Source organism: Pan troglodytes, chromosome 6, assembly GCF_028858775.2.
Source record: "Pan troglodytes isolate AG18354 chromosome 6, NHGRI_mPanTro3-v2.0_pri, whole genome shotgun sequence".
In the NCBI taxonomy this organism is placed as follows: Eukaryota; Metazoa; Chordata; class Mammalia; order Primates; family Hominidae; genus Pan; species Pan troglodytes.
The window spans coordinates 110001642-110029440 of NC_072404.2; the positions used below are offsets into that span (position 1 = coordinate 110001642).

Genomic DNA, 27799 nt, shown 5'->3' on the forward strand with positions numbered 1-27799 from the left:
AATCAGTGTGCAGGACGGGCAAGGAGGGTGGTGGACGGCGAAGTCTCCTGCGGATGCCGCCCGCTCCCGAGCTTCTGTCAGGGGAGCGGGCGTGCGGGGGCGGCTGAGGAGGCGGGAAGGCGGCAGTGGTTGAAGGGGTGATTGCTGACTAGCGGGGAGGGAGTGGGCAGCGATGGTGATGGCGGCGAAGAAGGGCCCGGGCCCGGGCGGCGGGGTCAGCGGGGGCAAGGCGGAGGCGGAGGCGGCCTCGGAGGTGTGGTGCCGTCGGGTGCGGGAGCTGGGTGGCTGCAGCCAGGCCGGGAACCGCCACTGCTTCGAGTGCGCCCAGCGCGGGGTCACCTACGTGGATATCACCGTGGGCAGCTTCGTGTGCACCACCTGCTCCGGCCTCCTGTGAGTGACCGGGAGGGAGTGGCCGAGGTCGGCGTGGGGGGACCCGGGGGCGGGGTGGGGAGGCCGGGGCTCCGGGGCGCGAGGGAAGGGGGCCGAGGTGAGGGGCGGAGGGGAGGTCAGGGAACGCGCCGGCTGTGGGGACGGGGTCGTCTGCTGCAGCGGTGTGGTGGGGAGGGGAAAGGGCAGGGGAGAGGAAGCAAGGCCGGAGTCGCTCTGCGGAGAGAAGGGTACGGGTGCAGAAGGACGCCCGGAGAGGGACCGAGAAACTCCCTGAGGGGGTCGAGGCAAACTGCAAGTGGGGAGGGAGAAAGTGCGGAGGATGGAAGGGAACTCGGAGTGGGATGGGGTGTCGGGACTTAAAGGGCCAGAGAATGACATGCACCTTTAGAGGGAACTTCATGCAGGTGGAAAGCAAAAAGGAAAAAGGTGGGGAAAGCCGGCCTGGAGATGGACGGGCACCTTTTTTCCTTCGGGCTTGTGTCCCTGCTGGAGTGTGAGATGCAGAAGCCAGCTGAAACTTGGTTGAAATTCCTATGATTAGAGTACAGGATTTAAAAAAAAAAAAAAAAGCGAATTAACCCCGATTGACAGCCTAGAGATAGTGGCTGGAAGGGAGCCATGGTCCAGAGTTCAGGTGTAGATACTAATCTTAGCAGGGCTTTGAAATGTTACCCAGAGGGTAAAACTCTTACGAAATCTAAGAGATGAGAGCCAATGGGTTACCCTGGTAGAGAGCTTAGCTTTTTCAAACGTTTGCACGTCTAGGTGAGCCATCCTGAAGGTTAATCATTTACACCTTTAAGATCCCTGTTGCCATGACTGGATCCTGGTGGTAGCATCCAGGAAACTCTAGATTTTGGGGGGGGCTTTGGTGCATCATCTGAGTGCTACTCTTGGCATTGGTACTGTTCGGTCATGCCAGAGTGAATTTACAGCCACAATTCTAGCCTAGATTTCTGGTTATATAGTAAAGCCCCCTCCACTCCCCTCTGCACTCCTCCTACTCCCAAATTAAGATATTATTTGGTTAGATGCATGATTAACATCTGATATCAGGCCTGGATCTCTGTTTTTTAATAAGTTTGTCAAGGGATTTATTTTGACAATTTTTTAGTCTTATTTTAAGACACTGTTGTTTTTGTTTTTTTTTTTTTTTAAAAATGCTTTCCAGCCAGGCGCTGTGGCTCACGCCTGGTGAAACCCCATCTCTACTAAAAATACAAAAATTACCTGGGTGTGGTGGCGCGTACCTGTACTCCCAGCTACTTGGGAGGCTGAGGCAGGAGAATCACTTGAACCCGGGAGGTGGAGGTTGCAGTGAGCCAAGATTATGCCACTGCACTTCAGCCTGGCGACAGAGCAAGACACTGTCTCAAAAAAAAAAAAAAAAAAAAGCTTTCCCTGTCTTGATACCTTTAGGAGCCAGGGAGCGAGCACTATTGTTCTTGCAAGACAGATGGGAGAACAGAAGCAAAGAGAGGTTTCGTAACTTATCCAGTGCCATATGGGCATTGCAGTTTCCAACATTTGTTGTTTGATATTAGTGATGATCATGCCAGACCAGCAATGAGGATTTAGTTTTCTCAAGATACCGTTTGGAATTATTTACTTCGTTTTAACCTCCTTTGCTAAACTTCTCTCTGGGTTCTGATCAACCTCACTTGTGGGTTGTAAGGATGAACTTGACTTTGGTCTAAGTAAAAGTCATCGTGGCTCTTGGGATAATGATTGAGAACCCAAACAGTAATGTGTCATAAACTGAGATGGACTGAAATGAAGCAAGAGGATAGAGACTCGAGAGTGGGTGAAGAACTCTGGGGAGAGATTGAGCAACATTTAGGAGTATGTATAGGGGTCGGGCTCGGTGGCTCAGTATGTATAGGAGGCCAAGGTGAGCAGATCACTTGAGGTCAGGAGTTTCGAGACCAGCCTGGCCAACATGGCTAAATCTCATCTCTTACTAAAAATACAAAAATTAGCCAGGCATGGTGGCAGGTGCCTGTAATCCCAGCTACTTAGGAGGCTGAGGCAAGAGAATTGCTTGAACCCAAGAGGTGGAGGTTGCAATGAGCCGAGATCGCACCACTGCACTCTCCAGTCTGGGTGACAGAGCGAGACTCTGTCTCACAAAAAAAAAAAAAAAAAAAAAAAAAAAGGAGTATGTATAGGGTAAAGTAGAAAGAGAAAGAGCTGATTCCTGAAGATCCTGCTATGAGAAGCAGAAGGATGAAACTGATGGATAAAATTGAGTAACTGGGAAGTGCTGACATTGTTATCATTATTTTGTAGATCTTTGTTAAAGTGTCCCACAGATAACATTTCCCTTATAATACCCCTCAATCAGGACACAAAGAAAGCTAAGGTATCTGGGACATGTTAAAAACCTGGTTTCTTTTTTCTTTTCTTTTTTTTTTTTTTTGAGATGGAGTCTCACTCTGTTGCTTAGGCTGGAGTGCAATGGCGCGATCTCGGCTCATTGCAACCCCTGCCTCCTGGGTTTAAGCAATTCTCTTGCCTCAGCCTCCTGAGTAGCTGAGACTACAGGTACGCGCCACCACATCTGGCTAATGTTTGTATTTTTAGTAGAGACGGGGTTTCGCCATGTTGGTCAGGCTGGTCTCGAACTCCTGATCTCAAGTGATCCGCCCGCCTCAGCCTCCCAAAGTGCTGGGATTACAGGCGTGAGCCACGACACCCAGCCTGCTTAGCTTTTTGGTAAAGCATTATGAGACTAAACCAGGGAGTGATTCTCACAGCGGAGGATTTAGAGAGCATATTTTGGTGTTTGGGAAATGAGAAGCTAGACCAACCCTTTGTTAGTAGGAAATGAGAGTGAAATGAAAGATCAAGAGGTTAGGCCAGTAAATGAAGCTGAATTGAAGGTATGTTGAGAGTGAGAAATTTCAGGAGAAACTCTGCAAGAAAGCTGGAGTTTCCCTATAATTAGCATGACAAGGGCAAGGCATATAATCCTTGTAAAGGGGTCTTAACACAGTATTACCTGTGTCCCTTTGATGTGCTGTGGGAAGGAGTGGGAGCTGGCAGGTGGGCTGTAAGGCAGAATGTGAGGCAGGGGATGCTTATTTCTGGAGGCATGGCTCCATGGTGGCACGGAGACCAATTAGCATCTTAAATCCCCATGATTGATTACCTGTAGATTAGGGTTTGGTGTTGGTGGGAAGTGAAAATTGTGGTCAGCTGACAGCCTGCATGTTTATTCATTCGGTCAGTCAACACGAACTTATTCAGTGCCTATCAAGCGCCAGACACTGTTTTAGGTACTGGAGATACAGTAGTGATAAGTTCCCATTTTCACGGAGCTGACATCCTAGTGGAAGCCATGGACTATAAAGAAATCGTTCTGTATTGCTAAAAGCTATGAAGTAAAATGAAGCTCTGTGGGTTAGAGTGATACCAAACTGAGGTATGATGCAAAGAGAAGAAATATTATTATTAATTTTTTTTTTTTGAGATGGAGTCTCGCTCTGTCGCCCAGGCTGGAGTGCAGTGGTCCGATCTTGGCTCACTGCAACCTCCACCTCCTGGTTTCAAGCGATTCTCCTGCCTCAGCCTCCCCAGGTAGCTGGGATTACAGGTGCACACCACCATGCCCAGCTAATTTTTGTATTTTTAGTAGAGACGGGGTTTCACCATGTTGGCCAGGCTGGTCTCAAACTCCTGACCTCAGGTGATCCACCTGCCTTGGCCTCCCAAAGTGCTGGGATTACAGGCGTGAGCCACTGTGCCTGGCCTCGAGAAGAAATATTCTTTGTTAAAATGAAGAGGATATTGAGGGAAGAAATTGAAATACCACATTAGCACCGTAGCCACAGAAAGGAGACAGCAGGATGACATTATTTTAAAGGCCAGTTTTCTGTTCAGTGGGTTACAAATATGTCTCCTTCATGAGGGGATAGAGTCGTCTGGGGGCAGTGAGCAAAATTACTAGAATTCCCAGCTGGTTGGATTGGCCGATGTAGCAAAGTTGATGGTTCCAGCCAAAGTTGAATTTCCTAAGATCTGAAGAAAAACACACATTTTAATATTGGTGGGTGGGTATGACTCTGCCTGTATCCCTGCATGTATGAACTCATTCTTGTTCTCTCTTTTTTAATGAGAAATATTTTCTCAGCTGTAGCAAAAACCTACAGCGTTGGTGTGAGGGCTTGAGAGAAAACCTGCTAGTTTCTGCTGTTCCTAAATTTACATACATACTGCCACAATTGTAGGTCCCACACCTGACCTAGTTTTATTCATTTGGTTTTCTTCCAGTACCTAATTTCCTTAACCTAGATGTGGATCTGTTTAATTTCCCCAACATACACATATGCTTGTTTGTTTAGTTACATTTCTAATTCTTGGAGGATGAATCTGTCATTTGAATCTTAAGACGTGGTAAAAATTGCTGCTAAAAAGCATCTATTTGCAAAGCAGTGCTTTAAATGTTCTTTCTTGTTCTGGTTTGCCTGAATGCGTCTGTGAATGAACCACTGTTCCTCAGAAAGAAAATGGATGTTGAGGCCTGAGATCTCATTGACATAAGGATGGACGCTAACTTTGACACCCAATTTCTTCAGCAAAGTATGACATGTTTCCTTGATGTGGCTGTTTGGGTCCATCTTCAATCCATCGTTCTTCAGGTGTTTGTAATAGACACTTATCTCTTCTATTTCTGCCCAACTTTACTGTGATCACAGGAGTCAGAATTAAGGTGGGCAGAGCTCTGGGCTGGGTGTCAAGAATGCACTTGACAGCTCTTTATTTGTGACAAGTTCCTGCCCTCCTTGTGCCTTACTTTCCCTGTCGGGCTTGCTGGTGGTTCTTAGTTGAAGCATTTTAATCTCCATGGGAGGAAAGGTACAGTATGTTCTTCAATAATTCAGTACTTTTCCATCTGTCTGGGTTGGAGAGGTACACATGTACCTTGCCCCTGTTTTAGTCCCATCCCTCCATCCCCTCCTCTGTCACCTTTCATGTTGACCTCTGCTGGGCAGAGGTGGACAGAGTCTCTCACTAAATTACAGATGTAGGTGCTGTTTCATAAGGGGTGCATGAACCACTTGAAAAGCCCCGAAGGAAGTAATAAATTACTAAAGGGATGAGAAAAAGCTCGACGTGGGGTGGTGGGTGGGGGGGTGGGGATGAGAGAGGTGAGGGCAGAGGGAGACATGTAAAAAAGATTGAGGTTGAGCCTAAAGGGAAGGGTGGCTGGATGCTATCAGGAGTCTACCTGGCTCTAATCAACAGGACAGCGGTTTATCATTGCTGCTGAGGAGGAACAAAGGAAATGGGTTGAAGCAGAATTTAGATCAGGAAGAGGGTTCCTAAAATTAGTGAAATTGACCCTGGAGCAGGGTAATAGGAGAGCCTTCCTCTTAGGGACTATTAAAAGTTCCTAACAGGGACTCTTCATGGTGATGTTTGCATCCAAGATAAGAGCTAAACTGGTTTAGTTGTACCCTGTTCAGAAGCAGAGGAGTGAAATCCCAGAGCAAAGAAACACGATCTGGGGTCTATGAATCTGAACACAATTGTTCAAAGGCAAGGATTTCCCAAGTCCAAATTTGGCACAAATGAAAAAGAACTTGGGTGCTGGGTGGAACTGGTTTTTTTCCATTGTTGACCTGGCAGAACTTTCTTATCTGAGCAGCTGAGCAGGTTTGATGCTTTTATGAAGCAAGATAGAAGCAAAAATATGGGCCAGCATGAGGGTGATGATCACAGAAAAACAAAAGGTGTGGTATTTGTGGAAATAGTACTATGCCTAATGGAATCAGAGAGGAGACGGGAGGGAGGGAAAGAGAGAGGACTGGGCAGATGTTAGCAGCTACACATACAAGTGGCTTCAGCTGCCAAATAATTCAGAATACTTCATATGCCCTTTAGGTGCCCTGTGAAAAAGAAACTGAAGTGGATAAAGACAACCTGACTGGCTGGAGGCTTGAGTCCTAGTAATAATGTACTTTCCATTGGAAAAACTTACTCTATTCTGAGAAAATAAATTGATCTCTGTTCCTCCCCAGCACTTCCTGGTTAGAAATACCAGAATGAATTTGCTGTGATTACCTCTTTTGGGAGGAACCTGAGAGTTATGTTGGGGAGCTGGGTGCAAGTGGGAGAGCTGGGCCTGTTTAATTCCAGGCCAGTGACTCACATCTGGTCCGCTGCATGACCCTGGTGTGTACCCAGTGAAATGCAGCACACCTAGGCCACACGGTTTTAGCTTCCAGGAGGAAGGGGGCTCTCGTTTCTAAATTGCTTCTTTTGGCCAGCAGTGGCCTCTCTGTGATTCAGAAAGAAAAACTCTGACTCATAGGCCATGTAACTAGGCCCCCTTCCTAGGCTGCAGTGTTGCCTTGTAGAGAATTCTCCCTGCCCCCAGACTGTGGCTCTGGTTGTACAAAATCCAGTCTACAGACATCAAGGTCAGAGCAATGCTTTTTGTACTGTGCTATGGAAACATCCTGTTCCATCAGATTCATTTGGCCCAAAGCACCTAAATCATTTCTTATTTTCTCTGCCTTCCCATCATCCTATCACGTCTGCCGCCCCCCCCCACCCGCCACCCCCACCAAAAATAAACTCTTTTAGTCCAGGCTCAACCATAAGTTCTGTTCTAAGCATCCCATTTTGATTGATGCCTGGGTTGAGTCCTGCCTCCTCCCCCTAACAAGGAAGCACACCTCCCTGTTTACAGTTCGCTAACAGTTCCTGGTTATCCATTCAGGAAATGTCAATGACCTTTTTGTGATAGGCTTAGAATCTGTTTTTCTAGTGTAAACATAATACATTTTACCTTCCCCATGACTGTTTCTCTTCCTTCCGCAACTGCTGCATCCTGGAGTCATGTTCTCCCTGATCCATCAGTGCCTGACTGAATAGCACCCTACTGCAGTAAGAAGTACCTTTGTCCAGGCTTCCTAGGCTCTTCTTGTGAGCTCCTGGTGATAAGATAACTCTGTCCTATAATTTTTGTGTCCCCCACAGTGCCTCCCATAATGCCTTGTGTTTTGGCAAAGTGAATATTGTTTGTAGGAGGTGAGGGAGAAGACCTTTGAGATCACAGGGACAGTGAGGTCTGGCTAGACTTCAGAAAGCCCTGACATTCTGAAGGGGAAGGGCCTAGTGGTTAAGGTGAGAAAGTCTAAAAGCAGGCTGGCTAGAATTAAAAGCAAAACCAAACCAAGCCATTAGCAAGAGAGGCCTTAGGAGAGAGAACGGACTGTCTCTGAAATGTGATCGGAAGACAGTCTTCGGGGCAGGCCAAGCTTAAGAGCTATTGTTTGATATGTAGTAACAAAGCCTTGCTTTCGTTTTTCCCTGAGCTTATCTTTCCTTGGGGGCATCAGTCCTCTTTGATATTGCTTGTCTTTTATAAGAGCATTTTTGAGACCCTTTATACCTAAAGGTCTAGCAGCAGAATTGCTGCAAACAGCGTCAACTGGAGCCTCCAGTGTCCTGTCCTTTGTTAAAATCCCATAATGAGTAATTTATCATCCGCAGGGTGGCCGCCCTTACTGTTCACTCTGTACTGATTCCGCCCACTCCCTGCCCCCCACCCCCACCCCCACCACCGCTGCTTTTGCTTACACCTCGCTGCTGTTCTCCCAGACTTGGCAGGAGCACTTGGATTCTGTGTGTGCACCTGTTAGTGTGAATGTATGTTTTCCCCACCTTCTTTGTGAATTTTCAGGATTTTCATCTGTTAAATATTTTTGTCTCTTTTTCCCCCTTTGCGCTTCCTGAGGTTGTCAGCCAGGACCCTATTCTGGATTTTTATTTGAGCAACTCGATTTGGCCATTTTTTTTTTTCCATGAGAGTAAAAGTCTGAAGAGGCCTCATCTGCTGAGACTGCTTCCCTCCTGTCCCAGGATCTAGCTTGTTTTGGTTTGGGCAGTTTTGTTTAATCCAGTGAGGGTAGTAGACCTAGACCAGAATAATACTTAAGGTGCAAGGACAGGGGAACCTATGAAGCCCTGCCTGGCTTAGCCCCAAGTTTCCTGTATTAGAACACTCCTGAGACCAGTTGAGTGGGGACAAGGAAGCCTTCTCTTCTCTTATAATCTCCACAGGGTTCCTGGAGGCAGAACTGGATTCCCAGGGAGTTAACAGAACATACAGAGGAGGCACAAAAGCATTGCCACAGGTTACATATTCCTCGCCCATGCCAGCCTTATAGCTCATGGTTGAACTTGACTTCTTCCTGCTTTATTGAGAGATACAGAAATAAGAAAATCAAATATTTCTTTTCCTAGAGATGGCTTCCTGAAAGAGAGGGACCCTCTCCATCCCACCACCACTCCACCCTTCTTTGTAGACACAAGGAGGGCCAGCTGGGCTAGAGACTGTTTTTTGTCACCATATCCTGTTTTTGTTAGTGTTATCAAGAATAGTACTGGGCCTTCATTTTTGCCTTCCCTCATGCTTGAAGGATTTGTGTTTTTGTGGGCCCTGGGACCTTGGGGATGGGCTGTAGGTCTAAAACAATGATAAAGTAGGAAGTGGGAAGTGGTCACGCGTCTGAGTTCCCAGAAGTACCTCCTCGGCCTACAGGCTGAACACTGAAACTACTAGGATCTGAGCAAGGCTAGAGGAGGCTTCTGGATGGGCAGGCTCTACCTTTCCTCTCCAGAACTACTGGGATCACAGGATGTTCCTGACTCTCTCTTCCCTGTCTCTTTGGAGACTTCTTTTTTTTGGGGGTTGGAGGGGGGTGGTGGGAGTGGGGACAGAGTCTTGCTGTTGCCCAGGATGGAGTGCAGTGGGGTGATTTTGGCTCACTGTAGCCTCTGCCTCCCAGGTTCAAGCGATTCTTGTGCCTTAGCCTCCTGAGTAGCTGGGATTACAGGCGTGCACTACCATGCCCGGCTAATTTTTGTATTTTTAGTAGAGACAGGTTTTCACCATATTGGCCAGGCTGGTCTTGAACTCCTGGACTCAAGTGAGCTGCCTGCCTCGGCCTTCTAAAGTGCTGGGATTACAGGTGTGAGTCACTGTGCCTGGCCTCTCTTTGGAGACTTCTAATGTCTCCAAAATATTCCAAATATTTCCCTTCTTTCCTGGAATTAGGAAGTAGCTTCAGATGGGGGGGGTTCTATCTGAGCTTAGTTTATATGCTATTCTTTCACCCTTTCTCCCTCCTCCTCCTCCTCCTCCCATGAACAGCCTGCCGTGCTAACTGCATTATACTTCTCTTTCTTCCTGTTTCTCTCCCGTAGGAGAGGGCTGAACCCCCCTCATCGTGTCAAGTCAATCTCCATGACAACTTTCACTGAGCCTGAAGTAGTATTCCTGCAATCCCGTGGAAATGAGGTGAGCTGCCACCGATGGAGTGGTGAGAAGGACACCCTATCTGCAGGTGGGGCTTTGCCTCAAGATTGTAGGGAAACCTTACAGTTTTATTTTTGGTTGAGTTTCTCTTAATTTTTTCATATGTATGATTTCTTTCCTTAGGTATATTTACAGAATCTTTATTCTGTTATACAAATCATGGTTTGTCTAGGCCTCCTTTTCAGGAGTCAGGGGAAGTAGCAATATCGTTGTAGGATGTGGCACCTGAGCAATGGAGGGGTAGAATGACCAGAGCTCCAGAGCGTGAGCATTCAGAGTTGACTGGGCCAGCCCCTCTGAGGAAGCTTTCCTGGAGCCAGCTCTGCTGCCTTCAGCCTCGACAACCTGGATTTAAGTGCATATCTTGTACTGGAAAGTGACTTAAACCCCTTCCCTAGCTAAATCTGCCAATCAGAAGTTGCTATCCTTGGTGTTAGCAGTACGCCAGCTTATGGGTGATTGGTTTACTTAGAGGGTATCCTCAAGGGCCTCTGGAGGTGTCCTGGAAGCCAGAGCTCTGAAAATTGTCCTGGACCCTACCCTTAGCGAAATTTAATTCTCCATAATTCTCATGGCCCTCTATTTTCCTTTTTCAATACATGTCACAAAATGTGATTATAACTTTAGTTTTATTTATCTAAGATATGACTGCCCCATTGGATTATAAACTCTGCGAGGACAGGAATCATATCTGGTTTGTAGGTAGACCCAGATCCTAGCACTGTGTCCATGCTCAATATTTATTTATTTATTTATTTATTTATTTATTTATCAGAGACAAGCTCTTGCTTGCTCTGTCACCCAGGCTGGAGCATAATGGCGCAATCTTGGCTCACTGCAACCTCAACCTCCTGGGCTCAAACGATCCTCCCACCTCAGCCTCCCAAGTAGCTCGAACTATAGGCACGTGCCACCATGCTCCACTAATTTTTGTATTTTTTTAGAGAGTGGGTTTTGCTGTGTTGCCCAGACTGCTCTTGAACTCCCGTACTCAAGTGATCCACCCACCTCGGCCTTTCAAAGTGCTGAGATTACAGGTGTGAGCCACCACATCCAGCCAATATGTATTTACTGATGAATAAATAGGAAGTGGTGGCTGGACGCGGTGGCTCATGCCTGTAATCCCAGCAGTTTGGGTAGCTGAGGTGGGCAGATAACGAGGTCAAGAAATCGAGACCATCCTGGCCAACATGGTGAAACCTCATCTCTATTAAAAGTACAAAAATTAGCTGGGCGTGGTGGCGCATGCCTATAGTCTCAGCTACTTGGGAGACTGAGGCAGAAGAATTGCTTGAACCCCGGAGGTGGAGGTTGCAGTGAGCTGAGATCGTGCCACTGCACTCCAGCCCGGCGACAGAGCGAGACTCCGTCTCAAAAAAAAAAAAAAAGGAAGTGGTATTTTTTGTATTTCCTGCTTTCTGCTCCCACTCCTCTGACACCTTCATTCTTTTAGGTTTGCCGGAAGATTTGGTTGGGTCTATTTGATGCTCGGACATCTTTAGTACCAGATTCCAGGGATCCTCAGAAAGTGAAGGAGTTTCTCCAGGAAAAATATGAGAAGAAGAGATGGTAAGGAGTAGGAAAGAGATTGCTATGGAAACGTGTTCAAGACATTCTTCATCTGACAGTCCAGTTTCTAGAGTTGAATTTGGCCTTCTCACAAAAGACTAGACTTGGGTCGATTCTGTTCCACTCACATTCAGTTACGGCTAAAATAAATCTACATGAAAGGACAACTTGTTCTCAGTCACTAACCCTGCAGATTTTATGTCCTCTCTTTTGGAGAGATAGTAGACTGATTGGAGTCGGGAGGTAGGCCTGTGGGTGTTCATTTTTATAGCTCAGCTGATCTTATGTATGGGGAGAGATGGCTGGAAGCACACATCCTATAGTTTTATTCCTTTAACCCATCATTTTATGATTTTTTTTTTTTTTTGAGACAAGGTCTCACTCTGTTGCCCCGGCTAGAGTGCAGTGCCACAGTCACAGCTTACTGCAGTCTCAGCTTCTTGGAGCTCAGGTGATCCTCCTACCTCATCCTCCCCAGTAACTGGGACTACAGGTGTGTGCCACCATGCCTGGCTAATTTATATATATATATATATATATATATTTTTTTTTTTTTTGAGACAGAGTCTCGCTCTGTCGCCCAGGCTGGAGTGCAGTGGCGTGATCTCGGCTCACTCCAAGTTCCACCTCCCAGGTTCACGCCATTCTCCTGTCTCAGCCTCCCGAGTAGGTGGGACTACAGGCGCCCGCCACCACACCTGGCTAATTTTTTGTATTTTTAGTAGAGACGGAGTTTCACCGTGTTAGCCAGGATGGTCTTGATCTCCTGACCTCGTGATCCACCCACCTTGGCTCCCAAAGTGCTGGGATTACAGGCATGAGCCACTGCGCCCGGCCTTAATTTTTATATTTTTTGTAGAAATGGGGTTTCACCACGTCGCCCAGGCTGGTCTGAAACTCCTGGGCTCAAATGATCTGCCTGCCTTGGCCTCGCAAAGTGCTGGGATTACAGGCGTGAGCCACCGTGCCCGGCCTTGTTTCATGATTTATATGTACAGTCAGCCCTCTGTATCTGTAGATTCTGCAACCATGGATCCAATCAACCTCACATCAAAAATATTTGGGAAAATAGGCCAGGCAAGGTGGCTCACGCCTATAATCCCAGCACTTTGGGAGGCTGAGGTGGGCAGACCACTTGAGGTCAGGAGTTCGAGACTAGCCTGGCCAACATGGTGAAACCCCATCCCTACTAAAAATACAAAAAAAATTAGCTGGGTGTGGGGGTGGACACTTGTAATCCCAGCTACTCTGGAGGCTGAGGCAGGAAAATTGCTTGAACCCAGGAGGCGGAGGTTGCAGTGGGCTGAGATCATGCCACTGTACTCCAGCCTGGGCAAAGAGAGAGAGACTGTCTCAAAAAAAAAAAAAAAAAAAAGTAGGGAACACAAAAAATAACAATACAACAATAAAAAATAATACAAATAAGGCCAGGCGTGGTGGCTCATGCCTGTAATCCCAGCACTTTGGGAGACCAAGGTGGGTGGATCACAGGGTCAGGACTAGTTCAAGACTAGCCTGGCCAACATGGTGAAACCCCGTCTCTACTAAAAATACAAAAAATTAGCCAGGCATGGTCATGGGCACCTGTAATCCCAGCTACTCAGGAGGCTGAGGCAGAGAACTGCTTGAACCCGGGAGGCAGTGGTTGCAGTCAGCCGAGATCGTGCCACTGTACTCTAGCCTGGGTGACAGAGTGAAACTCCGTCTCAAAAAATAATAATAATACAAATAAAAAGCAATACAATATAGCAACTATTGCATGGCATTTACATTGTATTAGGTATTATAAGTAACCTAGAGATGATTTAAAGTATATTAGAGGATATACATATTTGATGCAAATACTTCACCATATTATATAAGAGACTTGAGTGTCCCGTCCTCTGATTATGGAATTGTCAGGGGGATCCTGGAACCAGTTCCCTGAGGATACCATGGGACAACTATATTTTGTCTTCCTGATGAAGGAAACAGCATCTCCATTCTCCCTTACCTTTCCTCTCCCCTGGTATCACTTCTTGTGGGATCTCTGGGGTGTGTACATGTTGGGAGGTAACTGTGAGGTAGAGAAGAGAATGCAGAGAACAAAGAGATTGATGTGGATAAGACCACACTGTGGAGTCCCTCCTAGGGATGTCCTCAGGATTAAGCTGACACTTACAGAGTAGGGGCCACATACACTGTAGTGGAAGGGAATTGTCCCGGCAGGAGCTGGCAGGATGGAAGTGTGGATTGTGAGCACCTAGAGGATGAGGCGGCAGGCAGCTTTTCTATGGAGCTGAGAAGAAGGAGTCTGAAGAAACACCCAGGAAATAAAAGAGGGGGACCTTTGCCAGGTGTGGTGGCTCATGCCTGTAATCCCAGAACTTTGGAGGCTAAGGCAGGAGGATCACCTGAGGCCAACAGGTTGAGACCAGCCTGGGCAACATAGCGAGACCTCTTCTCTACAAATAATTAAAAAATTAGCCAGGCATGGTAGCATGTACTTGTTTGTGGTCCCAGCTACTTGGGAGGCTGAGGCAGGAGAATCACTTGAGCCTAGGTGGTTAAGGCTGTGTTGAGCCAACATTGCCCCACTGCACTCCAGCCTGGGCAACAGCGAGACCCTGTCTCAAAAAAACCAAAAGGTGTTCAAGGGGATGCTCAAGATAGGCAGAACTTTGCTAAGTTGCTCGGTTCCCTTCAAAAAAGGGAATCAGTAGAGAAAAATGAGCATAGATTTTGACTCCTGTGTCTTCCCAAACACCTCAGCTGAGCGTGGTCCAAAGTTTTATCCCTCTCTTTACAGCCTAACTATTCTTTCTCAAAGGTATGTCCCCCCAGACCAAGTCAAGGGGCCCACTTATACCAAAGGCAGTGCCTCCACCCCTGTGCAGGGCTCCATCCCAGAAGGGAAGCCCCTTCGGACACTTCTGGGTGATCCTGCACCGTCTCTCTCAGTTGCTGCCTCCACCTCAAGCCAGGTAACTCTCAGATCTGCTCATCATGTTTCTGTTGAGATTTGGGAGACAGGAGTGTCAGTTTCCTGAATCAGATTCCCCGGACTTAGCAGACAACAGTGCAGGAGCTGTGAGTTGGGTCTCGGCTCTGCTGTTAACCTGTATCTTGTATTTGTCACTTCTGGACCTCATATCTTTTGGAAGTCAGAACCTAACAGGAAGTGGTATTTAGGAAAGTCAGAATATCAGCTCCAAACCTGAGCATTCCATCAAAGAAACACAGAAGGGGCTGGAATATGGTGTCCAATACCTGGGAAGGTTGAGGAGTAACAGCCCTGGGGGCAGTGTTGGGCAATATTCCTGTATATCTCAGGGTTACCTTGGCTCATGTGCTGTAAAATGTGTGGTTCTTGGAGCAGGTGTACTGAGAAGATGAGGATGATATGAGCTGTGAGAGGGGCTAAGGCAGCTCCTGCCCAGGAATCTTCTAGGTTGAGGGCAGTTACTCACTGTCTTCTCTCTCTACCTGCCTATCTGAGGGCAACCTGGGGAGCCAGAGGAGGGCCTGGGGCATGTCTGGGATTCTAAGGGCTGTATGCATTCCTTCTCCTCCAAGCCCGTCAGTCAGTCTCACGCTCGGACATCCCAGGCCCGGAGCACTCAGCCACCTCCCCATTCCTCTGTCAAAAAAGCCAGTACTGACCTGCTGGCTGACATCGGTGGAGACCCCTTTGCTGCACCCCAGATGGCACCAGCTTTTGCTGCATTCCCTGCCTTTGGGGGTAAGTGGGTTTTGGGATGGGACCCTCCCTACAGCGTATATGCTTACAACATGAGAGATCCAGTCCCTGGAGGTAACCGTGGCTCTAGATCTTCTCATGCAAACAAATGTGAGGGTCACTCTGAAGCAGTGAGGCTGGGAGGACTGGGGTCAAATAAGTACAGCCAGGATTATGTTTGGGGGTTTGATCCTAAAACATTATAGTTGAGGGCTCCTAGCACTTCCTTTTAGAACACTGGAAATAGCCTTTTTTTATTATTTTCTGTCTCTGTTAAAATGGGAGGAGGGGGATTATCATGTGTTCCATTTCACCAAAGATTATTCTTCCCCCAAATCAGCAATAGCCAGTAGAGGGTTCAGCAGCATAGAACCTGTTTTCCCTTTTTAAAAATTTTCAAGCCAGACACAGTGGCTCACACCTGTAATCCTAGCATTTGAGAGGCTGAGGTGGGCAGATCACCTGAGGTCAGGAGTTCAAGACCAGTCTGGCCAACATGGTGAAACCTCATCTCTACTAAAAAGAAAAAAAAAATTAGCCAAGTGTGGTGGCACGTGCCTGTAGTCCCAGCTACTTGGGAGGCTAAGGCAGGAGAATTGCTTGAACCTAGGAGGTGGAGGTTGCAGTGAATCACAATTGCATCACTGGACTCCAGCCTAGGTGACAGAGTGAGACTCCGTCTCAAAAAAAAAAAAAAAAAAAAAAAAATTCAAGCTCCTTCCTCCATGAAAAAAAAATTTTCATGCTCCAAACTAGGCCCTGACAAAAATGTTAATGCCTCACGGAGTAAGGACAGAAGAGGGCAGGGAGTGAACCTGGAGGCCCTGGGTGCCCCTGTTCCCCTGTGTGGGTCTGGCTCTTGGCCCCAGGCCCCACCCATTTCCCTCTGAAGAGAACCCTGTGGAAAGGCAGATGTCCCATAAGAGTGGCCTTTGGCCTTTAGAATTAGTAGCTATATTACATGGATAGGCATATACATTTTCTTTTCTTTTTCTGTTGTGTGTGTGTGTGTGTTTTTTTTTTTTTTTTTTTTTTGAGTCAGAGTCTCATTCTGTCACCCAGGCTAGCGTAGAGTGGCACAATCTCGGCTCACTGCTAGCTCCACCTCCCAGGTTTAAGCAATTCTCATGCCTCAGCCTCCAAGGTAGCTGGGATTACAGGCATGTACCACCACGTCCAGCTAATTTTTATATTTTTAGTAGAGACAGATTTCACCATGTTGACCAGGCTGGTCTTGAACTTCTGACCTCAAGTGATCTGCCCACCTCGGCCTCCCAAAGTGCTGGAATTACAGGCGTGAGCTACCACACCCGACAATTTTCTATATAACCTTTATGTTTCTTCCACCTACAGGCCAGACACCTTCCCAAGGAGGCTTTGCCAACTTTGATGCCTTTAGCAGTGGCCCCAGCTCTTCTGTGTTTGGAAGCCTCCCTCCAGCTGGTCAAGCCTCGTTCCAGGCCCAGCCAACTCCTGCAGGTAAACTGTGCCCCACTGGCTTCCTTTCTCTTCCAACCGTGTCCATTTGTTCATGTCCATAAATCACCATTCATATCCTCACTATCCTAAAGAACTGCTCAAAGCAGCAAAGCACAAAGAGAAGCAGCTCCAGGAGAGGATGAGCGTGTCTGACACATTCTTGTCAGGGAGAAGGGGCTCTACTGTTCTGCTTTTTCATGAAAGGAAAATGACTAAGATTGCAGCAGGAGCTGTGTGGGTTATACACTAGGAAACTTTTCACTAGGAAGTATGGAAGACCTGAGTCCTAGAAAAATTGAAAATGGACGTGACTTTTTCTCTTAAGGTGCTCTTGTCTGCATAGTACGCTGTCCCAAAGGGTCAAGGGTCAAGGTAGTCTCCAGAAGTCCTCATCCATCCCTCTAAGACCAAAGGCCTGTAAACTCTGTGTTGCTGCCAGCCACAATGGCTCACGCCTGCAATCCTAACACTTTGGGAGGCCGAGGTGGGAGGATTGCTTGAGCCCAGGAGTTTGAGGCTGTAGTGAGTGATTATTGTCCCATTGCACTCCAGTCTGGGTGACAGAGTGAGACCCCGTCTCAAAACAAACGAACGAACAAACAAAACCAAATAAACTATGTTATTTAGCCATTGCAAGAGACTCTTCAGGCCTTCTTAAAGCATTCTGCTCCTTCCTAAGCTCTACACGTTGAGTCTTCATAGCCTTTGGGTGCCTTCTGCCTTTGGACACCCTGGACACATGGGAGGGCAGCTGCAGTGCTCGCTGTCAGGCTCAGATGTCTGGGGAAAAGCCAGTGACGTACACTCTTTCTCCCTTCCTCTACCCACCCTTCTCTTCTCCACCCTCACTGCCAGCCAGTCGGATGCTAACTGAAAGTTACAGCTTTGGTAAGTTATTATCCCCACCCCAGAGCCTACCCAAGTGCCTCTGATTATAGAGTTTTGAGGGCTGGAAGGAACCCTTAAAATTTGGCCATTTGACAGATAAGGCAGTTAAGCAATTTCCCTAGTCATGCAGGCCACAGAGTGACCAAGCTGAGACCAGAGCCCAGACTTCTTGACTCATGCTCTGCCCACAGCCTTCTCACTGTGCCACTGTGAGCTGATTAGCTGCTTTTGTTTTTATTTTATCGTTTTGGAGGGCTATAAGAAGAAACATTTCATATTGATAAAAGTTGGCTGGGCGTGGTGGCTCACACCTGTGATGCCAGCACTTTGGGAGGCCCAGGTGGGCAGATCACCTGAGGTCAGGAGTTTGACATAAGCCTGGCCAACATGGTGAAACACCGTCTCTACTCAAAATACAAAAATTAGCTGGGCATGGTGGCAGGCGCCTGTAATCCCAGCTACTCGGGGGACTGAGGCAGGAGAATCACTTGAACCTGGGAGACAGAGGCTGCAGCGAGCCGACATCCTGCCACTGCACTCCAGCCTGAGTGACAGAGTAAGACTCTTGTCTCAAAAAAAAAAAAAAAAGTTAAAATTCACAAAGAGGTTCTCAAAATTATGTACTTAAAATAATTGACTGCATACCCATGAGATTCACGAAGCAAAAACTATTAGACACAATCAGAATTTAATAAGCCAAAGGACTAGGAGACTATAATATGCTTTCCCACATGACTAACAGACAAGTAAGAAATAAACTATAGGAAACAAAATCTCCATAAATTCTAACAAAGACAAATCACATAGGTCACATTTTGGTTTTTGTTGTTGTTTTGTTGTTTGTGTGTTTTTTGAGATAGAGTCTTACTCTGCTGCCCAGGCTGGAGTGCAATGGGGTGATCTCATTCAAGCGATTCTCCTGCTTCAGCCTCCTGAGTAGCAGGATTACAGGCGCATGCCACCATGCCCGGCTAATTTTTGTATTTTTAGTAGAGATGGGGTTTCACCATGTTGGCTAGGCCGGTCTCAATCTCCTGACCTCAAGTGATCCGCCTGCCTTGGCCTCCCAAAGTTCTGGGATTATAGGCATGGGCCACTATGCCTGGCCATAGGTCACATTCTGTATGATAAAAGATGACACAAACAAAGCTTAAAGGTATGAAACAGATGGAGAGAAGATACAACATGGAAAACAGATGGAAATTAGTATCCATAAAGTATTTTTAAAATTCCTGTGAATATGAAAATATAATAATGGACAAGACATATAAGCAGGTAACACCCAGAAAAAAAAATATGAAAATAGGCCAGGCGCGGTGGCTCATGCCTATAATCCCAGCAGTTTGGGAAGCTGAGGCAGGTGGATCTCCTGAGGTCAGGAGTTCAAGACCAGCCTTGCCAATATGGTGAAACCCTGTCTCTGCTAAAAATACAAATATTAGCCGGGCGTGGTGGCAGGCGCCTGTAATAGCAGCTACTTGGGAGGCTGAGGCAGGAGAATCACTTGAACCCGGGAGGCGGAGGTTGCAGTGAGCAGAGATCGTGCTGTTGCGCTCCAGCCTGGGCGACAAGAGCGAGACTTTGTCTCGAAAAAGAAAAAAACAAAAGAAAATATCCTCAACCTAATTAATCGGAGAAATGCAAACTAGGATAAGATAGTTTTGCACATCATGTTGGCAAAATTTTTAGATTGATAATGGCCAGTATTATGTGGGGGAAAAGGACCTTCTTGTGCGCTGTTGGCAGGAATTGTACATTGGTGCAGGAATATTCGATTTAGTAAGAAAGGTATGCTCCTAGGAATGGGAGCACTCGAGGAAACAGCCTATATAAAGTTGTTATAGATGCGTCCCTTCTGAAATGCCTTCCCAGTACAATTGATTGCTCTAAAGACAGAGTTTTTTTTGTTTTTGTTTTTGTTTGTTTTTTTTAGACGGAGTCTCACTCTGTCACCCAGGCTGGGGTGTAGTGGCACAATCTCGGCTCACTGCAAACTCCACCTCCCGGGTTCACGCCATTCTCCTGCCTCAGCCTCCTGAGTAGCTGGGGCCACAGGCACCCGCCACCACACCTGGCTAATTTTTTGTGTTTTTAGTAGAGACAGGGTTTCACCGTAAAGACAGTTTTTGGGGCAGACTCAGAGAGAAGGAAGGGCTCAGCTCCACGGATGTCCCAAGCATTAAACCTTTTGTCCACTATCTGGCTGTCTCAAAAAGCAGTCAGTCACTGGGCGCAGTGGCTCATACCTGTAATCCCGGCACTTTGGGAGGCTGAGTGGGGTGCATCATTTGAGGTCAGAAGTTTGAAACCAGCCTGGCCTACATGGTGAAACCCCTCTCTACCAAAATACAAAAATTAGCCAGGCATGGTGGTACGTGACTGTAGTCCCAGCTACTGGGGAGGCTGAGGCAGGAAGATTGCTTGAACCCGGGAGGCTGAGGTAGCAGTGAGCTGAGATTGCGCCACTGCACTCTGGGTGACAGAGCAAGACTCTGTCTCAAACAAAACAAAAACAGTCAATCTACAGCCAAACCCAGAGCCAAGGAACATTTCCGAGGATCCTGCCATTGTTGGGTGCCTTCATGCATTATGTCCATGAGGAAGGAAAGAGCTTCCCTTTGCAGGAAACTGGCTCAACTTGGCCCAGATCTAATGCTGATAATTGGCAGAACCACTTCCCACTACACCATGATCATGCAGGTGTTCCCGTGAGTGTGACTTAGCTGTTGGGTGTGAACTGAGAGAGGAGATTTTGAGAGGTGGGTGTCTCTTCTGACAAACCTGCTTTTATTTTTATATTTCTGAGGGGGAGTATGGAGAGAGGGGTTTACAAAACTGCTTCTCTCCCTCAAACTGTGATAAGGCAGGGTAGAAATCTAGCTGCGTGGTATAAGAAGCGCATGAAGGCCCGGTGTGGTGGCTCATGCCTGTAATCCCATCACTTGGGGAGGCTGAGGTGGGCAGATCACCTGAGCTCAGGAGTTTGAGACCAGCCTGGGCAACATGGCAAAACTTCATTTCTACCAAAAATACAAATAATTAGCTGGCCATGGTGGTGCGTGCCTGTAGTCCCAGCTACTCAGGAGGCTAAGGTGGGAGAATCAGCTGAGCCCTGAAGGTCGAGGCTGCAGTGAGCTGAGATCATGCCACTGCACTCCAGCCTGGGCAATTGGAATGAGACCCTGTCTCAAAAAAAAAAAAAAAAGTGCATGAAATGAAAAGCAAACAGGAGTGCAGGTGTTTCTTGGGCCACCGCCTCCTTTGTGAGAATGCACCCTCTGTGCAAAGGGCCAACCCCGCCTGGGCTAGGGATGGTTCTGCCCCCTAGTGTCCACAGGGAGGCACAGCATGGCCTGCAGCCTCTCTCCCAGCCTGGTCCTCACTGGGTAAAGCTCCTGGAACATGCAGGACCACAGCAGCACAGAGTCAGCCATCCGAGGAGAGGGAGCCGTGCTTGCGTGGAAATTCCACATACTGTACTTGGAGGCAGGCAGGGAAAGGCCTCGGCTGGGAGAGTCAGTAGAGGATCCAACACCATGCTGCTGGCTTTTTTTTTTTTTTTTTGGAAACAGTCTTGCCCTGTCGCCCAGGCTGGAGTGCAGTGGCTCAATCTTGGCTCACTGCAGTCTTCCTCTTCCAGGTTCAAGTGATTCTGGTGCCTCAGCCTCCCATGTAGTTGGGATTACAGGTATGCACCACCACGCCCAGCTTATTTTTGTGCTTTTAGTAGAGACAGGGTTTTGTCATGTTGGCCAGGCTTGTCTTAAACTCCTGACCTCAAGCGATCTGCTTGCCTCAGCCTCCCAAAGTGCTGGGATTATAGGTGTGAGCCACTGGGCCTGGCCCCACCCAGGTGGCTTTCTAGCCTGTCTTGCATCCTGTGGATTAGAAAGGATTGATGACCAAGTAAGCACAGTGGCATTGTAGCCTTGCCCAGGAGGAAGCTGGCAGCCAGCACTCATTCATCTAGAAAGCCCAGGCATTTAGGAAGGAGGTGGCAAAGGAGAGCACTGTCTTACAAGTGCTGACACTCAGTGAGAGGGAGCGGGGCTTCAGGACCTGGCAGCAGGTAGGCACTGGGCACTTCGTCTTCCCTGCTAGATTCTCAGCTTCACCCATTTAGGGCCCGGGTCGCTGTTATTTATGCATAGTGCCTGGCATGTGGAAGATCTCCCTTTTTTTTTTTTTTTTTTTTGAGACGGAGTCTCACTCTGTCACCCAGGCTGGAGTGCAGTGATGCGATCTCGGCTCACTGCAAACTCCACCTCCCGGGTTCACGCCATTCTCCTGCCTCAGCCTCCTGAGTAGTTGGAACTACAGGCACCCGCCACCAAGCCTGGCTAATTTTTTTTTTTTTTTTTTGTATTTTTAGTAGAGACGGGGTTTCACCGTGTCAGCCAGGATGGTCTTGATCTCCTGACCTCATGATCCGCCCTCCTCGGCCTCCCAAAGTGCTAGGATTACAGGCATGAGCCACCACACCTGGCCAGATCTCCCTTTTTTTTTTTTTTTTTTTTTTTGAGACGGAGTTTCGCTCTTATTGCCCAGGCTGGAGTGCAATGGTGTGATCCTAGCTCACTGCAACCTCCACTTCCCGGGTTCAAGTGATTCTCCTGCTTCAGCCTCCGAAGTAGCTGGGATTACAAGTGCCTGCCACCATGCCTGGCTAATTTTTGTATTTTTAGTAGAGACAGGGTTTCGCCATGTTGGCAAGGGTGGTCTCGAACTCCTGACCTCAAGTAATCTGCTCGCCTCGGCCTCTGAAAGTATTGGGATTACAGGCATGAACTGCCGCGTCCTGTCAATAAAGCCTCTTTCCATCTGGACCCTCCTTTTACATTCACAGCAGCCCAGTGTGGTCGATAGGGTCCCAAGATAGAGACGAGACTTTGATGTGCAGACAGGAGGCTTTCTTAAAATGACAGGGACTCAGCCTCTTCCCCTGAGACAAGATTGCTTGGAATTTCCAGGACTCTTGGCCCTCAGCTGTTTTGTAAGATTTCCATGTGGGCCTTGCCCTCTGTGCTTTTTCTTTTTGGCTCTGAAGAAGAGGCAGGGCAGGAGAACCCGGCAGCGGGGCTGGCCCCATGAACAGTGCGTCCAGGCTCAGGGCACTGGGGTGGCCTCCCGAGAAGCAGCGGCTAAATGGGGAAGGGACAGTGCTGACAGCTGGAGGCTGCACAGGCCAGGAGCCTCCTGAGTGTGATGGGACTTGCTGTCCTCCATGGTGCCTCTGCCTGCCCCTCCCTGCCATGTTCTGATAAATGGAAATGCGGGCTTGAGGAAAAGACAGGCTTTTCCATCTCTTGAGGGAAAAGTGGGACATGAAAGCCAAACTGGAGCAGGAGGAGGACAGCCTGACCTGGGGACGAGCTGCTTTCCTCTCCGCAGCGCAGCTTTGAGCACAGGGGACACGGAGAACGGCTGGGCTGTCACCTTGCCCAGAACTCTTGGTGGGAGATAAGACCTCCTGAACTGGGTGGTCCCTGAGAAAATGGGCTGCCTCAGAGAACCCAGCAGGCACCTGTCATGCCATGACTCCAATCCATCACCACCACCACCACCACCTCCATCTGCTCTCCTGCCCCTCCCGCCCTGTCTTACCTCAGCTCTCCCTGTTGTATTTTCAACAACTGCCCAGGGAGCAGCCAGGGGACTCCATTTGGTGCCGCTCCCCTGGCACCCACCAGTCAGCCAAACAGCCTCGCAGACGTGGGCAGCTTCCTGGGACCCGGGGTGCCCGCTGCAGGTGTTCCTAGCAGGTAGGTACAGACAGTGGGCAGTCTGCTGTAGGGCAGGAGAGCCGCCCGAAGCCTGGCCATGCTCCTCCCAGCCCCATCGGCATCTCCTGGCGGTTCTCCCCTCCCCTCCTCTCCCTCACTCACCCTGGAGAGCAGGGTTGGCATCTCCTGGCCCCTTGCTCAGGTTTGATTGGCCCTGGCAGCTGTGTATGACTTCTCTTTCCCCGTGTTGTAGCCTCTTCGGGATGGCTGGCCAGGTCCCCCCGCTCCAGTCTGTCACGACAGGCGGCGGCGGCAGCAGCACAGGGCTGGCCTTTGGAGGTAAGTCCTGCCTGTGGAGACCCAGGGGAGCGGACCTGAGGCCAGGAGGAGTCTAAGGACTCTGGACAGGGTGGGAAGGGGAGAGATTGAGAGGAATGCTCAGGCATCACAGGATGAAGCACATGAGAAAAAAAGTAACCATCTCTCTCTTTCCTGCTGCTCCCCATTCCACCTGGGCAGCCTTCACTAACCCTTTCACAGCTCCCGCCGCCCAGTCCCCGCTGCCTTCCACCAACCCGTTCCAGCCCAATGGCTTGGCGCCAGGTAAGCCTCCAGCATGGTCCCTTGTCCTGACCATCTGAGACTTCCAAGGCACACATTACCCTGCAGCCTCTCCCTTAACCCTTTGTCTCACGCTGTCGGGAGAAGCAGACAGCCTGGTTCTTCCCCTGCCCACACGGTGCCAGGCCACCTAGCACCCAGGTCACAGAGCCAGATTTTAGAATTAGAAGCACACAGGCGGCTACTTACCGGAGACCGCACTGAAGACTGTTTTAGAGTTGACTGACAGTGGCAGCGATTCTCCTGTCTCCAGCCCTCAGCAGTGTCCCTTTGGGCACCCAGCCCCAGTCCCTTCTGTGTCCCGAAGCTTAAGCCACCTGAAACACTCACGCTGTTCCCTGCTTCCATCAACTCCAGGCCTGTTGTCTCCTCTCACCCTGGCCCTCCCCAGCCTCTGCTGCTCTCCCCTCAGACTCATGCTGGCTGAAGCCTTGAGGCTGGGGAGAGAGGAATAAGAGCAAACACAGAAGAGCTGTGTGGTGGGCCCAGTGCTGAGGGCTTTGTGGCCCTGATTTGATCTTCACAGTAGCCCTATGAGACGGACTGTCCCCATTTTAGAGATGAGAACTGAAGCACAGACAGCGTTAGAAGTTTGTGCCGTTTTTGCAGTTTAGTGGGAGGCTAGCCCAGTCCTGCACCGCGCCCGTGCCTGGAACTACCATGCCCTCCCTGCCACGTACCCCCGGGCAGGGAGAGGGCAGGGTTGTTTGGTGGTGTGAGAAGCAGAAGAGTTCCATGGCTGGGTCCCTCGTTCCTCATGTCAGGAAAAAACTATATCCCATTTTCCCATCTTGGAGGGACTTAGGAAAAACAGTTCTCCAGCCCACCTTCCAGAAGTTCACCTGAGCCTCCCGTCTTTCACTCCATAGGGCCCGGCTTTGGGATGAGCAGTGCTGGGCCTGGCTTCCCCCAGGCAGTGCCACCCACCGGAGCCTTTGCCAGCTCCTTCCCAGCACCGCTGTTCCCCCCGCAGACCCCGCTGGTTCAGCAGCAGAATGGTAAGAGCTGTAGATGGACAACCCCTTTCACCCCATCCCATCTCTGCATAGAGATCAGTTAGTTGTTCCTCCGACCTCATCAGAGCCCATGCAGTGCCCTTTCTGACCAGCAGGGGGGACCAGGGAAGCACCAGACCCGCCCGGGTACTTCCACTGCTCTGTTCCCTTACTCCCCCGGTTTAGGAGGGCCCCCCTTGCTGTCCGCCTGCAGGAAGGCAGGCTGGTGTCAGCTGAGTGACTGCTCTCGCCCCCTAGGCTCTTCCTTCGGGGACTTAGGATCAGCCAAGTTGGGGCAGAGGCCACTGAGCCAGCCAGCTGGGATCTCCACCAACCCCTTCATGGTGAGTGTCCCAGCAGGGGTGCTGTGGTAGGGCTCGTGGGCTTTCCCTCTGGGACAATCCTTCCAGAAGAGGCTGATGTGAGGTGGCCCCTGTGCCCCTTCCTCGTGAAGGTCTGCATTGTCCAAGCCAGGGCTGAGCTTGGGCCTCAGCTCTTCTGGGCACTGGCATCTCCCATGCTGTTCCAGCCCTGCCCTTGGCTCCCTTCTCCCTCACTTTCCTTTTTTTTTTTTTTTTTTTTTTTTTGAGACAGCCTCACTCTGTCTCCCAGGCCCAATCTCAGCTCACCGCAACCTCTACCTCCTGAGTTCAAGCAATTCTCCTGCCTCAGCCTCCCAAGCAGCAGGGACTACAGGTGTGCACCACCGCACATGGCTAATTTTTGTATTTTTAGTAGAGATAGGGTTTTCCCGTGTTGGCCAGGCTGGTCTTGAACTCCTGACCTCAGGTGATCAGCCCACCTTGGCCTGCCAAAGGGCTGGGATTACAGGCATGAGCTACCGTGCCTGGCCTTTTCTCCCTCACTTTCCCACTGCCCTCAGCATAGCGATTTTTCAGGAGAAAGGACTCCTGGCTGCCTTTCTTCTAAGCTTCCAGTTCCTCTCCCCTAACTGGAAAATGTATTGTTCTTTCTTTCCAGACTGGACCCTCATCAAGCCCATTCGCCTCCAAGCCTCCACCCACCAACCCCTTCTTGTAGCACTGTGTTTTTGGGGGGCCTCTTCCCTGCCTTCTGGGGCCCCTCTGCTCCCTAGAGCTCTGGTGACCACTTGCCTGTGGGCATTTCTATGGGCCTTGGGGATGGTGGAGGTGCTAATGCTTTGCTTGGGGCCTACAGGTGAAAGGTGGCTGCCCTCAGATTCCACAAAGCCTCTGCTCCCCTCCCTCGTCCCACCCTCACCCAGGCAGGAAGCCCAGGAGGAGTGCGGGCAGGTCCTGACCTGGAGGAGTGATGGTTGAGGGGGAGGGATTTTTTTCAAATGATCAGTCCCCTGTGGAACAGCTCTTCCCTGGGCCTAGCTCGCCAGCGCTGTGCTCCTCATGGACGGGAGCGCAGTGGGGAAGGTAGGGGAAAGATGAGGCACAGTGTTGATGGGGCAGTGACCAGACAGTCCTGAGACCCAGAAGGCCCAGGTGGCCCAAGTGCTCTTGGTGGCCCAGCTTGGCCAGCACACGCTTTCCTCCTGCAGCACCCCCTGCTGAAGGGGTCCCCCATTGTTTTGCTTCCCCAGCGCCCAGGATGAGCGGTTTACCATCGAGCTCACCCGGGCCCGGCTCCTGTCAAGCACTTTAGTTAGCTGTTGGTGTCATGTTTGGATACCAGTGTTTTATATTTATACATAGAGAGGATTTTCTAATATAGCCTATTATATATAAATAGATCTATCTATATGCACATACATACATATATACACACACCCAGCCGATCTCCCGCTCCCAGACTGCTCTCGTATGTGGGGAATGGGATGAATCCCCATCTGTGCCTCGACCATCAAAGCCGGAGCTCCAGGGCTGGAGGGGGGCAGCCATGTGTCCTGACCCCCACCATCCCCAGAGCCTGGGTTTTCCAGGGAAAGGCTTTGTGCAATTGCCTGGTCTTTTTTTTTTTTTTTTTTTCTCCATGTGCCTCCCTGTCCCCAAATCTCTGCACCAAAGCTCATTGCAGGCAATGTTGGAAAAGAACTGCATTTGAACGAAAGAGAAAATGGCGCCTGTGGTTTTGCTTCAGGCCACTTTGAGGGGTTGCAGGTCAGTCAACATGACTGATCCTTGACCTTGCTCTGCTGGGCTGGACTGCCTGGGCCAGTGATAATGCTGCCATTGGCCAGAGACAGGGCAGAGCCCATCCCTGTCTGAACAAGAGTCCCGCATTAGCAATGAGAAGAAGCGTGGCGGGAGAGGAGCCACCACTGCCGGGGACTGGAGTTTGTTGGATGTGAGGGGAATGCCCACTGGGGCCAGGGTGGGCAAAGGAGGTTGGTGCCAATGTGGTGCTGGAAGTAGACCCCTCCTGGGTCTGGAACATTCTCTGCCCCAGGCTCTTTCCACCTGGGGATGTTGTGGCAACATCCAGCCGTGGTGTCTGGGCTATTTGTGTGGTGACAAGACAGACCTGGTCAGGGGGCGGGTGGCAAACACCTCACCTGGCTGGGCAGAGGCCACCTTGCTGTTTGGCCCAAGGCCAGGTGAGGCCCCTCCCTTTCCACCATTGCCCTGGCCCCGTGGCCATTCATTCTTGGGGTGTGTCTGGGTCTTCCACAGAGAGCAGCAAAGAGATATGGGAGTTGGGTGATCAGTGTATTTACTTTGCAGATTTTTCTGGAAATAACCTCTAGCTGCTGCTATTTGCAAGGCTGGGATTGGCCTCCCTGTCTTTTCCAACAATCAGGACCCATCCTGTCTGTTCCTGTTCTTCTCCCAGCCTCTGCCCTCCTTCTGTCTCCTGGGTGGTCTCCCGCTTCGCTCCTGGCCTTTGCATGTTCCATCTCTTCTCTTTCTCCCCTCTTCGCCACCCTAGATTATCTCTGTGTCCCTCTACCTAATTCTCTTACCAGTTCTTTCCTTTCCGCTTAGAGCCGGAGGGAGGGAAGCTGGAATCTGTTATGGTGTATTAGGGGGAGGAGCCTTTCTGTTATTTCCCCCCAGCTTCCATCACCCTTCCCTTAATGCCAGGAGCGCCGAGGTTTGGAACTGAGGCTAAACCGAAGGGCTTTCCCCTGCTTCTGTCACCCTGTGCTGTC

The 27799-nt window shown here is 49.5% G+C and overlaps 1 protein-coding gene across 4 annotated transcripts; it reads left to right on the forward strand.

Annotated features, from left to right (window-relative positions):
* Nucleotides 1-26764, forward strand: AGFG2 (ArfGAP with FG repeats 2). Of its 4 annotated transcripts, none has more exons than XM_016946167.4 (13): nt 1-393; nt 9613-9706; nt 11178-11293; nt 14103-14256; nt 14849-15014; nt 16365-16490; nt 17346-17378; nt 23020-23140; nt 23355-23440; nt 23621-23704; nt 24592-24720; nt 24976-25061; nt 25699-26764. In XM_016946167.4, the coding sequence occupies exons 1-13, from the start codon at nt 173-175 to the stop codon at nt 25756-25758; spliced, it is 1476 nt and encodes a 491-aa protein (XP_016801656.1). In that variant the 5' UTR covers nt 1-172; the 3' UTR covers nt 25759-26764. The 4 variants fall into 4 exon arrangements, with proteins under 4 accessions (XP_016801656.1, XP_016801657.1, XP_063670953.1 ...); XM_016946169.3 differs by lacking the exon at nt 1-393 and adding an exon at nt 4922-5033; XM_016946168.4 differs by lacking the exon at nt 17346-17378.
* Nucleotides 26765-27799: the final 1035 nt, after the last annotated feature.